The 13,604-nt window shown below is 47.1% G+C and overlaps 1 protein-coding gene across 26 annotated transcripts in view; it reads right to left on the bottom strand.

Annotated features, from left to right (window-relative positions):
• The window catches only part of RGS6 (regulator of G protein signaling 6), a 281,434-nt gene that overhangs the window by 34,734 nt on the left and 233,096 nt on the right, over nt 1-13,604 (bottom strand). For all 26 annotated transcript variants that reach the window (XM_080596046.1, XM_080596036.1, XM_080596026.1 and 23 more), the window contains one exon: nt 9,736-9,922. In XM_080596046.1, the coding sequence (XP_080452172.1) occupies nt 9,736-9,922 (187 nt within the window). The remainder of the gene's footprint in view (nt 1-9,735; nt 9,923-13,604) is intronic.

The following is a 13,604-nucleotide window of genomic DNA, read 5'->3' as shown; positions in this document are numbered from 1 at the left end:
CACTTGCCACTACCACTGCAGGATATAAAGGAGGACAAACAGCAAATTTTAAAGGGGAAAAGGCTGTCATTTCTGTGAATTAGAAAGCAAAGGAACCATAAAGGTAAAGCACAGCAAATTTCTTCTCTACTGTTTTAAGTAGAACCAAGAAGAAATCCCACCTCAGCTCCAGCTGAAGTGCAGGGAAATAAACCCAGATAAGCTCCAGCATCTCTTGGTTTGTTTCCATTCACAAGCCCTATATTTGGAAGGAGATGAAGGACAAGCTCTGTAAATTTTCTTGACAAAAGGGGAATGGGAGGGGGGGATTAAAAAAAAAAAAAAGAAGAAGAAGAAAGTTTGCAATCCAGACGGGAATGTGGGAGGTGGCTGAGATAGCAGAAACCATCTCAAAGCTGCACCTGCTTCAAATCAATGTGCTGCAACGTGATCCCAGGGCTCTCCCCCTCTGCAGTCAAAGCGCAGTGACCCTGAGGAGGATGGGGCGGCAGCCTACCCAGCCAAGCAGGACCTTGGGAACATCCAAGAAGTATGTGGGAAAAACCTGAACAACAAAATATCAGAAGAAACCGGCTCGCACAAAGCACCTGGCAGACCTCAGGACGCCTGTTGTCTGTTATGAACATTTCAGCCGAATATCTCCGTTCTTTCCTATGAAACGTGCGTGAGACAAGAGCTGGGTTGGTGGTTAAACATCTCCATTTCTAATCTCACCTCTGTCTTACACACTGTCACCCTGTGACAGGTCTGAAACATTTTGGGGGTTGTGAAGGCCAAGCACAACACGCCCTTTGCACCAGCTGGATTCCAGCAAGTCCTTACATATTAACTTGCCGATAGAAAGTTTTCCCTGTTTGTGCCTGAACACAGCTGTAAGCTTTAAATGTTGAGGGGGAAGAGGAGGAAATCACCAATTCTTTGCTTGTTTCAAGCCCAGGCTTCTTATTTAGCACATTTTTAGACCATTCTAGGGGAATTACACTGAAACTAGATAGCTGTTGAGATTCACTCAAGCCCCAAGGCCCCACTTTGCCCTTCACAAATTGGTCAGGAACTGCCTTGCTGTTCTCTCCCACTCACGTCTCCTGGATTGGATTGGCATGTCCCTTCACCCTGCCACCAAGACCTGGCATTAAATGAGTCAGGGCGTTTTTGGAGACCTCTTTGTAGTGCAAGCAGGCAAACATAGCAGCTGGCCCTCAAGCCAGCTAGGAGGCAGATTTGCAGCACATCAGACAAATCCATTCAAAGAAAAGCCCCAAAGCAATGTAAAGCAGTAGACTAAACAAATAAATAAAGAGCAAACCATAATGAATGTTCTACCTTCCTGCTGGGCACTGGGGGAGAATTTTCTGCAAATTCACACATGAGAGAGCAGAGCCTCGGTGAATGCCTTGTGGCCTTCGCTGGAAGGGTGACAGCAGATGCCAGCTGAGACCTGCCTGGGGTTTGTTTGCCAAAGGGATGCCTCCGCTGCACGCAGAGGATGCAGGAAGGAGAAAGCAGGGAGACGCTGTTCTGAGCACGCAAAGTGTGACTGCTGCACCTTGAATTAGGCTTGGCAGCAGCCTAATGCCTTTTGGCCAGCACCTCTGCCCTACACGGACACATCTGTGGCAGGTTAAATCCTGTGCCCCAGCACCAGCACACGTGCTGCACGCAGCACAACCCGCTAGCCAAGGGCTGGATGAGACGTACCCTATTCGCTCTGCCATACTTTTCCCAGCCCATCCCTGGGACAACCTATCACAGCACCACCAGGATCTTCCAAAAGGTCTATGCCAAAGCAAAGCAAAGAAGCGTCTTACCCTGGAGCAGTTACCTGTACCATTTCCAAACAGCTTTTAGGAGGAATTATGATCAGTTGCCATTCAGCCTAACTGCTGGTGCCAAAACATCCTTTGGAGAAAGTGGAAAAAACTACCATATTGACATCGGAATTCAAAGCAGCTGGTAGCAGGCATAGCTGAGACAAGGCATGCAGCACCCAGCAGAGCAAAGATGTTCATAGTTACCCTCACTGAACCCAGTGGGACAACACCAGTGAGGAGAGGATATGGGGAAACATCGTTTTTTTACCCCAATTCCCCTTCATGTCTCCAAACCCCCACTAAAAGCACCTCTGCATCTGCTTACTGTGGTCCCTGCACTTAGGATTTTACTCTTCCCAGTGATGCTGTACTGCCTTTTTTGAGCTGTCTGCTCACATTACCCAGTGGTACCTAGCAGTACTGCCACCTAGCATGGCTAGTGGGGAACAAGTGCTTTTGCTGCTGCTGGAGTGCTGGACTTGCCTGATTTATAGTTAAGGAAATAAATGTTTCAGGTTGGTAAATGACACACAAGCGTCTTGGCCTAAGTGTGAATTGCTCTGGAAAATTTGAGCAATATCTTTTTGTCCACTCTTGAGTTATTTAAGTGACAAAATTATTTACACCCACAGTTTTAGCTGGTGCATTTTCTTCACACTCAACCAAGTTGTTTTTACTACTACAGAAAAAAAAAGATGAATAATTATACCATAATATAGACTAACCTCCCTGCTAAACTAAAAAGCATAAAACCTCTTTTCAGACCACAAATGAAATTACACCAGGCTGAAGGCACAGGAATGTAAGAAAGAGCTTTAGCAGGAGAAATCACTGTAAGCAATGAGAGCTCATTTTGAGTAATACACAGAAATCCTTTGTTTAGCCCTGTAGATACAGAGTTGGAAACCTAATGTAAATCTCTCGTGTGAAAATGCATTGATAAAAGTAACACATCAATTTAGCCCCGGCTCCTCTGGAAATGGCTGAGACAAGTGGTTTGCTTCATACCTTCGGAAGTACAAACGGGACTGCAGAGCTGCTGGGGGGGTGGCAGCAGACGTGCTGCAGAAGACTACAGAGGCAAAGCCCTGCTGAACGCTGCACGGTTTAGGGGTCAGCATGGTACTGCAGGAGGATTTAGTCCTAAATATAGCAAGGGCTATCCTGGGAGACCAGAGCGGGCTGTCGGGAGCCTAACGCCATATGAGCAGCTTTAGGTTTTGAGAACAATGATCGTGGCTAAGAGGCTGATTCTCACAATGTGGGCCAAATCCTGGCTACTGGCAAAAAGCCCAAGTGAACAGGTTTTGCCTGGGAGGAGGGAACAAGCTCATGTAACATTTGGAAGATTGGCATCTCTTTTCCAAACAATATAGGATCGAGGAGATACAGCAACAAAGATGGCTTTTTGCACTCCCATACATGCTGCAGTACAGCCATGAGACGAAATTACTCAACTTTTTGGCTAAGACATTTGCAAAGCTGTTTGCAGCTTCCCCTTTCTGATTCCTCTGGGGAAAATTCCGCCAAAAAGTTGACTTCCGCCCTGGGCAGGAATATGCAGCATCCCTGCCACAACAGAAATTAAACTGGGGCAATCTACGTCCGCTAGGAGATGGTGACAGCAGGATGCAGCCTTACAGAAACAAGCAGCATCCAGCTTCTGAGTAAAGGTGGTGATGATGAGGCAGTTACGACCAGCCTTGGTGACACAGGGAACACATCCTGGACACAAAACCAGCCTTACAAGTCTCACAAACATTTTGACTGTAGGGTCGCTACTGTTATATCACCTTGGACAAGCCTGTAAGTGATTGAGCTCAAGCTCTTTGTCCATGCTACAAATACATATCAAAACCTTGCATCTGTTTGCTAATTAACTCCATCCATACCTGCTGTGGTCTGAGAAGGGGAGATGTGAAATGCACTGCTGATAAATCTCCCCAGGGATTTTTTTTTTTTAATTAGAAGGACGAATACTTCAAGAGATAACAAGCCTTAGAAAAATTAGAGACCGCGGTGTTCCTGCAGCACATGGGTTTGGCAGGTGTGGAACTGAGCTATCTGTAGGACTTCTCACCCATTGTGCACACTAACGGGACTTGTCGCTTCGCTGGTGGAGAGGGATGATTTGCAAGCACTTTGCTCACTGCCTGAGAGAAGCAGAATAGTGTCGGCTACTTCCTGGCTCTCACACGAGCAGGAAATTCCCTTGCTCTGCAAGAAATGGTCATTTCTTGCAGTCCAGAAGCACAGTGCACATTAATGGCACAGGGGTCCCAGAGAACCAGAGTCTGAGTACTGAATACAATTTTAAGTGAGCTAGAGGCTTTCCCATGGCATCCATTTAAAGGTAATCTTTGGTGTTAGATGTCTGACAAAGGCTGCATGTTAGGACATTTTTTTGCATACCACATGACCACTAAAGCACAAATGAAAATGAAAGGAAAGGATAAAAGAGGTACTTTCTGATGCATGGTGTGTATATACGTTTAGGAAAGTCCCAGTAAAGTAGGAACACTGAATACCTGCTCCTATATTGACCTCTACTTCGAGTCTTTTATTTCCTGCTTTGTGCAGCATCAGGCACACCAGCATAACCCTCCACGATCGTTTTCCTATTTTTGTTGCAGGCACCTAATTGCTCTTATGGGTGTACTTGTGGGGCTCTTCGTTTCAGATTCAGTTTTGTTGCAGGTTGTTCTGGGAAATCCACAAGGAAAAGAACTTGCATTTTTGTTTGTACGTGTGACAAACGAACACCAACAGTGACACACTGGCTGCTAAGGCCTCAGCCCCAAGCACACACCAAGCCCTGGGACTCACAATCTTAAGATAGCACAGAGGAGGGGCAAAAAGCCAAATTAAGCCACAAAGCAGTCTGCTCTCCAGAGCAGAGGACTAGTGCATGGTAGCACAACCCAGTGCAAGACTCACGCGAAAGTCATCCTACTGGGACACTTGAATGAGCATCATGCAAAGCTATCAGCTCATGGGGAGGCACAGAACAGCCCGTGTGTCCCCACACCTTGGCTGCCAGGCCCTGTCCCTCAGCCAGGACACCTGACCGCATTGCAGCTTTGTGCACACCCCGCTGCAGCCCCTTCAGTTCCCCACAGCACAAACACCAGGTCGCTGAGCAGCACTTGCTCAGCTGGACTCGAGACACCCTTCAAGGCAGGATACCTGGGTCTGCCCCACATCCCCTCCTGGCTGCCTTACTGCCAACCAGAGCTGCTTGGTGCTACCTCAGTTTTCCATCCTGAGACACCTTCCTTTACAGACATGCAGGTAACCGGAATGACTAGGTGAAACTTCAAGAAAATACCACTGACGTTTCCCCAAGTTCTTACACAAAAGGTGATAAAGACGCACACAATAAATGATTATTTTCATGTTTTCTTTCCATGCTTTGAGTTTGCTCAAGACCTACAAAAGGAGTTCTGTATGCTCAGTGAGTAGGCACCATGTATGTGCTGCTCTATATGCTTGCTTTTACATCCTGTACGTGCTTGAAAAAATACTAAGTCGGTGGAAGAAAGGTCACCCCTCATTTTGCCTTCTTAGAAAAAGACATTCCACTTCCAAGAGATCCTTGCTCTCACTTGGAGTTCGTTTTTAAATTCAAGTGTCCTGTCACCTCACGTCAACACTCTCAGCATCTTGATAAGACCAGAATGAAACCTGAGGACAGACTGATGACAAATCCTGCAAGGGCTCATCGACCTGTTACAGCCCAGGACAACCAGACCACCACCTGGGGATGCTGAGAGCACAAACTGGGCCCAGATCCGGGCCAGGTAAATTTCTGGTTTGAGCAGCTCAGAATTTGGCATTATGGTCTAAATCTGCTCTGGAATTAGCCAAGGATCTGGACAGTACAGTCAAAATCCCTAACTGAGCCTGGATTAGAACTGAATTTCCCTGAATCACCTTCACAGAAAACATAGCTGATTACTTCAGGTAAAGGAACATCAATCTAAAATATTATTTCATTTATTAAAGAAGAAAAATAAAGCAAGTTGAAAAATAATTGCAAAGATGACTACATGGCTTACCTTATTCTAGTATGCCTGGCTGTGATGCCCCTACAAGCAAACATCAATATTGGGCAACACGATACATCCCTACAATACTAGCTCACAGTACCAAGGTCTACGGGACTGATGGGACTGAGGCAGGGATTAAAGACTTTCTAAAAGCAGAAAGACATTTCAGGAGAGGGGAGGAGGGGAGGAAAAAACATTAAAAAATTAATATGTGGTACAGATAAGCTGTAATCATCGTACAGCTCTGGTTTCCCATGTTAAAGATGAATTAGTTGGTCTGTCAGCAGCTCCATCAGCCAAAAGAGGCCATTTGGATGGAGCAGAGCCTGTTTACTTTCCAAAGCTGTCTGTGCCTGCTTCATATTGCAGGTCCCCACATGGGTTGTACAGTGATGCTGATAACTCCCTGGGGAGCTCCAGTCCTGCTAAGTACTTCACTGTTTAATTGAACTGACCTTTCCCGATGGTGCCCCACGTATTAAAAGCTGCTTCACTCCCAAGTGAAAATGGTTTGATAATCATAATATTTTACTCAGTGGACAGTTGTTTAAGAGCAGAAAATAATCAGCTCAATTACTAGGCTCTCTTCTGGAGGTGCCCAGCACCAAAACAACAGAAGGTGCCGCAGGTCAAGGTAGCTGGCAGAGCCAGCAGCAGGAGCTGTGCTGCTGGAGGATGAGGGGTGCGTGTGGGGCTGGGTGGCTGGGGGCGCTGGCAGAGCTCGAGGGGGCACAGGGGTGGCGAGGCCAGCAGGAGAAAGTGGCTCTGGGCAAGCAGAGCAGTGCAGGGCTGCAGAGCAGCACAGCAGCAGCAAGGGACACAGAACAGGGCAAATCTCGTACCCTGAGATGGGGAAATGGCAAAATACGTGCTGCTGTGATTTTCAGTGTCACTTTTTTTTTTTTTTTTTTTTTTTTGACTATGAAGACCATTTGCCTTCAGAGCTTACGCAGCCTTAGGATGAAGAGATTTCAAGAGAGAGGCATGTTTGTCAGGAGCCCCCTTTCTCCCTGTTTCCTTCAGGTTGTCTTACCAGATTTATCTCTACTGCCTTCTGTGTTGGCCTTCATGGATGTACAGCATCTGGGAGAGCTCTCTGGGGCTGGGAGCCAAGGCTGTGTAAAGCAGCCCATCCTTGTAGACTGTTAAACACGTGATAACAGATGATGCTTTGCTTTGCTTTCAACTCAGAGCTATAAGGCAGTCACTAGCCTGAAGAATACCGTGCTCTGCTGCACATTCCCCTTCCCAGCGTGTTCGTTCTCAAACCTTTTTATATACGACTGGCATTTTGTGGGTCTCCCAGGTCAGCGTAAGGGCTATGGTGCAACATCACTTTGTCCTATTTTTCCACTGCAGGAGCTGCAATTTCCTTTCTCAGGAAAAGTCAACCCTTTTCTTTCCTCTTAGTCTTAGCGTCTCAGAGTTGCAGGCATTTAAGGAATGTGCTGTTCAGTAAACTAATTTTTTCTTGTCCTTTATTCACAAGGACATTTGTGTTGTTTTCCTCTTTTTGCTAAAGCTACACAGGACAGGGACAACACTCATATTTTCCCTCCTGCAGAGGGTTGTTTTGACTGGTTGTGTCTGGTTGAATCCCTAGGAATGTGGGATGTGTGCGAGCTCTCATGGGCTCCTGGTGCCAGCGTGCCGAGATAAGGCAGTTGGGCTACCACCAGCTGCAGACTCGTGAGAAAGCAGAGTCCTCGAGGCGGTGGGGTGACCCAGGAGGACACCTGAGAGACTCAAGAGGACCTACGTGGGCTGCCATGAAGAAGATGTGCACTAGGAAATTTCACAGAATCACAGAATCATCTAGGTTGGAAGAGACCTCCAAGATCACCGAGTCCAACCTCTGACCTAACACTAACAAGTCCTCCACTAAACCATATCACTAAACTCTAAATCTAAACATCTTTTAAAGACCTCCAGGGATGGTGACTGAACTACTTTCCTGGGCAGCCCATTCCAATGCCTAACAACCGTTTCAGTAAAGAAGTTCTTCCTAATATCCAGCCTAAACCTCCCCTGGCGCAACTTTAGCCCATTCCCCCTCGTCCTATCACCAGACACATGGGAGAACAGACCAACCCCCACCTCGCTACAGCCTCCTTTAAGGTACCTGCAGAGTGCAATAAGGTCACCCCTGAGCCTCCTCTTCTCCAGGCTGAACAAAAAAAGTCTGTTTTGTCTCTGCTTTTGTTAGCCTTAGATATCCAGTCAAGCAATCAGAAACACCTTGCTTGACCTTTGTGGAGCTACCAGAGTCCACTGTGATGCACTAGCAGGTGAACCGGGCTCACCTTCCACGTTCACCAGCTATCCTATCGTGGCAGACACTGCCTCCGAGACAATCACAGCTGGGCCTGAAGGTCTATCTTTGCTTTGTATTTGTTTCCATGAACCCAAAGAGATGAGTTGAAGACATCAGTCAGCATAAAAATCCTCTGAAATAAAATTAACCCAAGGAGCTAAAATTGCAGTCAAACTGCAAGAGCTCTGGTGTGATTTCATCAACTCCCCTTTGAACGGCAATTACATTGTGAACAGATAGGTTCAAGCCTAAATCCTCAATGCCTTCTTCTGATTAAATACTCATTGTCTAAACGTCCATCTTATTCTCAGTACTTCTACTTATCTATTTAATCAATTCCCCCATTATTCACCTATCTTCTTTAGTCTGCATTTTACCATTTTTTTCACATAATGTAAATTTGCAGTTCTAGTTCACTACAACAGCAAAGCAAAAGCAAAAACAAAATCAAAACCCCACAACATCTTAGCCAGAATGTCTTTATACTCCCGTGTTTCTCAGCTTTAAAAAGAACATTTACGTTGCCTGATATTCACAGGGGATTGCCTTGAGACTTTGCGTACATTCCTTCTACATGGGCCCCAAGGAGCAGGATTGCATTCAGGAAAATATAGTATTTGTTGCTGGTTTGAAAAATTCATTACCTAACCTTGTATAAATGGTCCTCAACATCTCCCCTGAGATGGAAATATTTTGTTAGTGGAGTATTTTGAAGAACTGCCTTTGAGTGAAAATTTAAAGAAAATATAAGAACAGGGATTCTTTTCATTTGTTGTTGGTTTTACTATATGCTTTTGATAAAAAATATTTTAAGGAGAATATCTTATAATTGTCCCTAGTAATATTTGCCAAATGATCCCTTCTTCCTTTTTTCCTTTTTTAGCCTTTATAAAATGACATTTTCACTTTTTCAGAAGGTTATGCAGCTTTATCCTGGCTTGTAGCAGTTTTTCATAGATTATCTATTTTCCTAAAGGCATTTTCTATATACAGTTTATCTGTAAAATTTCCCTGATAAATCTAGGGCCCTTAGGAGGGAAGGATTAAGCTCACTGCATTGCTTACTGTCCTATCATTATTCTAAGGCAGTCTGCTAGACAAGTTTCTAGTTGTGTTGGAGTGAGATGCTGCATTTGGGGTTTGGCTAGGGAGATACAATTAGTTATAAAGGAATAAATGATATAACAAGAGTATTAATCAGCATTTTTATATGATATCAGCCATTCTGTAAATATGACAGACTGTTGTGACAGGGAGTAGAAAGCCCAACTGAACTTTATAGCACTCCTTCATCTTTGCTTTCTTTGAGACATGGCTCCAGCTCACTGCGCCTTGCAGACTTGTAAATTTTCAAACATTTGTTCCCAGAGGAGCATTAGCCTGTTATAACTGATAGATTCAAAGAAAATATCATTTGCCCAGCTTGAACAGATATCCTCAAAGTCACTTCCAACTGTGCCTCTCCTTTTTCTTACAAGTGAGCAGTGACAACGTGATAGTGGAATATCACGGTAAAACTGAGAGTTTTATTAGCAGTAGTTCTGTACAATCAAAACCAAACCTGTGCATCTTCATATGTGTATCTCCCTGGGTCTTTGACATTTTGGCTTGTTTTCTCATAGCTGTGGGAATCCAGGTTGATAGCACTCTGGGCCCCAGGAGCTAGGAACTCTTGCCAGATTTCTTCCACTCTGGTGGTCACATCCTGTAGAGGTTGTTTTTTGAGATCTTGGACAGCCAACCAAAACCTGTAATGGACAAAAATTGAAAGTGGAGAGAAAAAAAAAAAGAGAGATACAGGTAAGACTGTGGATAAGCCTGGGCAGAGCCCCAAATGACAAAGCCTAACCCAGTATCTAGCTGAATTCACAGAAGACTCTCCCTTTAGCATGATTTCAGGGGAAGGTGTGATAGACTTTACACCAAACCATTATAGTGTGGCTAAGATCAGAAAAGTGACTTTAAGAAGTGATACATTTCTTATTCAAACCATTCCTGCAGAAGTGTGACATTAGGCACACAAACAGGAAACCTCCGGAGCTCATGCAGCTGGAGTGGGCTCTGCCTCCTACCGCCCCGCTGCAATCTGCTGGTAATTTCTGCCTGCAGGATCTGTTGTCTGGCAGGGATGCAAAATGCAGAACAAACTTAATATTCATATCATTTCCAGGGTGAAGTAGCACTGGCACTTAGAGAAATCTTTTGTTTTGTTTGAGACTTGTAAACTGACCAGCATTCAGATGGATGCCATGGGAAGAGATGAAAACAGAACCCAGTTATGCCCATGCCATTGTGCTCTGTAAGAAGAGCTAAGGTTGCTGCTTGTTCAGGGCATTGGAAAGAGTTGTACAACCTTGAAAATTCATGTCCCCCACTTGTCATTAGGGGAGACAACTAAATAAACCAGCTGAACTTTGAAATAAAAGCCTAATTTCCCATCCCGAATTATATAATGGTGCCAGCCTTGCTATCACCGAGGCCAGTGCTGGTAGGAGGACAAGACTGTCTCTTCTGAAGCAAAACCTTACTGGCAACGAGGACAGACAGAGGAACCAGCAGCCTGGTGGCTCCTGTGCTGCTTTGGTCCCCTGGTCAGCTGCCGGTAGGGTTTCCTGGTGCTCTGTGTAACTGCCACAGAAACACGGGTATGTGTTTAGCCTCGTCCCATACCTGCTATACATAGAAAGCGCCTGTTTGGGGGGAAAAAAAACCACAACAACTGATGACATGAATACTGCATGCAAGGCCAGGCTGAGTCCTCCTTGCCCATCCCCTGCTCCTGCCCTGCGAAGCAGCTGTGTGGTGGCGGCAAGGATGCTCGCGATACCCCTGCTGCTGTCAGACCAGCCCTGTCCTGTGCACTCCCCCGTCACTGCTGTCCCTCTCTGTCACCCAGGCAAGGTACTTAATCCATCCCTGGAGCATGTGATGTCCTGCCTTGCTATACCTTATTATTTGAACAAGATGACACCCCCAGCTATCACATGCTCACCGAAAGAGTGGCACTCACAGTGAAAATCTGACACCGTATGCGGCTGTCTTTCCATTACAAATATTTTACCATTCAATTTCAGATGTGAGGGTAACAAGCGAACGCAGAAAAGGCATGGAGAAGAAAGATACTAATCAACCCAGAGTAGCTGGGACACTTCAGACAAACACTTGGCTAGACAGAAAATTTTCTGCTGGCGTATCTTCTGCCCCGGGAGCCTGGGAGGCGGGCAGGCAAAGCATGCTTGCAGGAGAAGTGGGCGCGCCGCGAGGTGACAGCTTGCCAGCACAGGAGCACCATCCATTTTAATAACCACTTGGCTCAATCTGAAAACCACCCAACCAAACCAACCTGACGCTAACAAGAACGAGCTCTTCCTACTGCAAGCAATTGTGAATTCGTGCCCAAGGCTGGATGGCCTCTTCAAGCCAAAGGGGAGTTTTGTCTCGGTAAAAATTTCAAAGCTGTTCACTAGAGCTGGTATCTGGAAATCAAGGAACATCAAAGAGGGGTACCCAGCCCCACAGCCACAACTCCCAGGCAAATTCTCTGCCAGGAGAAACCACCCCAAACTCCAGGCATAAGCTGAGCTCCTATGAGATTTCTAGAGCATTTTCAAGGGAGCAGTGGGTATTTCTGCCCGGGAAGGATGCAGACACACCAACAGCTGCCCTGGAATTTGTGTTCAAAGTGCAAACGCACTCCCTCAGTCAGTCCTGCAAATTATGGAGCACAAGCACAGCCCCACGCTCACGTGCAGTTTGCACTGGCTCCCCCTTTCCCCTGGGAGGTGCCGGGGCTGATCTGCAGCAGTCACCTCGTGCAGGGGAAGAGGGAGATGCCTGCCCTCATCCTCCCTGCAGGTGTCCTGGGGAGAGCAGGACCAGCATGGAGCTGTGTGCGCCGAATGGAAGGCAGCATTGATCCCAGGCTCTCTGCCCTTTACACAGCAGCACATTAGAGCTGGAGAAGGCTGACAATACGGCATTCCAAACCGTTGTCAGAGGCACAAAGCATTCTAGCCTCATCCAGCATGTAATTAAGCTGCTGTCACTTGCAGGAGATTTCCTGTAATGGTGCTTTATCCCATGCAGCCTCCTTAAGGCTCAGAGAGCTCCTGAACCTCCTGCCTGCTCTGCCGCTCTGCCTCTCCGTGGGGTGCTGCAGGGGTGCTCCATCACTGTGGGCAGTTTGCAGATGGCCCTTGGCAAAAAGACTGCTGGGGAAGCACCAGGGCTGCTCCTGAGGTATGGTGCAAAACAAAAACAAATTTTAAAACCCGGTAAGACACAAAATATCGATGACTCTGGAAACTGAGAAGAGACTGTCAACATTAGGACAGAGTTGTGACCCCATCCTGGGGCGGGATGCGACACCCCTGGTTTTACAGCAAAGTAACTGAGTAACTGGCAGAGTTTGAACTGTGACCACACTCCCCTCTCCTTGCCTCAGTAGCCTGTCTCACATCTCTCACGTTTCACAACCTTGTTCTCACTTCACTTCAGTAAGAGAAAAACCATCATTTTAACTGCACAGCTGGGGGGGGGAATGTAGGTAGGCAATAAGCACAGATCAGCAGGAGGTTCAGACAGGGGAGGCGCTGACACCCTTGTACAGCTTGATGGCCAGATCCTCAGCATGGTGAGTGTAGGGTGGCTGAGACCTGTCCTCATCAGCGCTGGGGGTAGGTAGTGGGGCTGTGTGCTAGTAGCCAGCGGAGCCTTGGGCCCTCGCTGCTGCAGCACGTCCAAGCAGACTGCAGAGCCGGGGCGAAGGAGAGCAAGCTGCCTGCTGCCCAGCTGCCTCCCCCTCCTCCTAGTGAGGCTGTGCACCCCACTTCCAAACAGCAAGCTCCTCGTACTGCTGCCTTTTTGTTTTCCGGGTGAGGACCCGGCTCTCCAAACGCAGGGATCTCACGGCTCTCACACTTCGGGATGCCTGCCAAGACGCGAATGAAAGCGCGCAGCGCACAAGAAGCAAACGCTCGCGAGCGACAGCCGGCGCGGAGAGATGCGGCCACCTCGCTCCTGCCTCCCAGCCGAGTACGCGCGACTTCCCGGGGCAGAGCAGCGGGAAAGCTGCTCGCACCGTGGCCGCTTCCCCTCGGCCGTGGAGCGCCCGTGCCGCCTGGCGGCCGGCGGGGACCGAGGCTCCGCTCCCCGGGCACCACCGGCAGCGGGTGCAGGCAGCGAGCGCAGCCCACCTGAACTCACCCTACAGCGAGCGCCTGGGACGGCTTTCGGAGCGGTTACAAACTCTCTGCATAACCGGTTTGGGTTTGGAGAAGGCTTGGGGTTCTTTTTTTTTTTTTTTTTTTTATTTTAATTTTTTGTCTTCCTAGGTCTTCTTTCCTCAGTGTCTCAAAATTTCATTTCCTGATGAAAACTAAAGAAAAAAAAAATCTGGCAACAAGTTTCAGCCATTAGGTGTCATATAAG

The sequence above is a fragment of the Anser brachyrhynchus genome, assembly GCF_964034855.1.
Source record: "Anser brachyrhynchus genome assembly, chromosome: 5".
Classification (NCBI taxonomy): domain Eukaryota; kingdom Metazoa; phylum Chordata; class Aves; order Anseriformes; family Anatidae; genus Anser; species Anser brachyrhynchus.
Note: the sequence above shows the minus strand (reverse complement) of the source record. Positions and strands in the feature narration are given on the sequence as shown.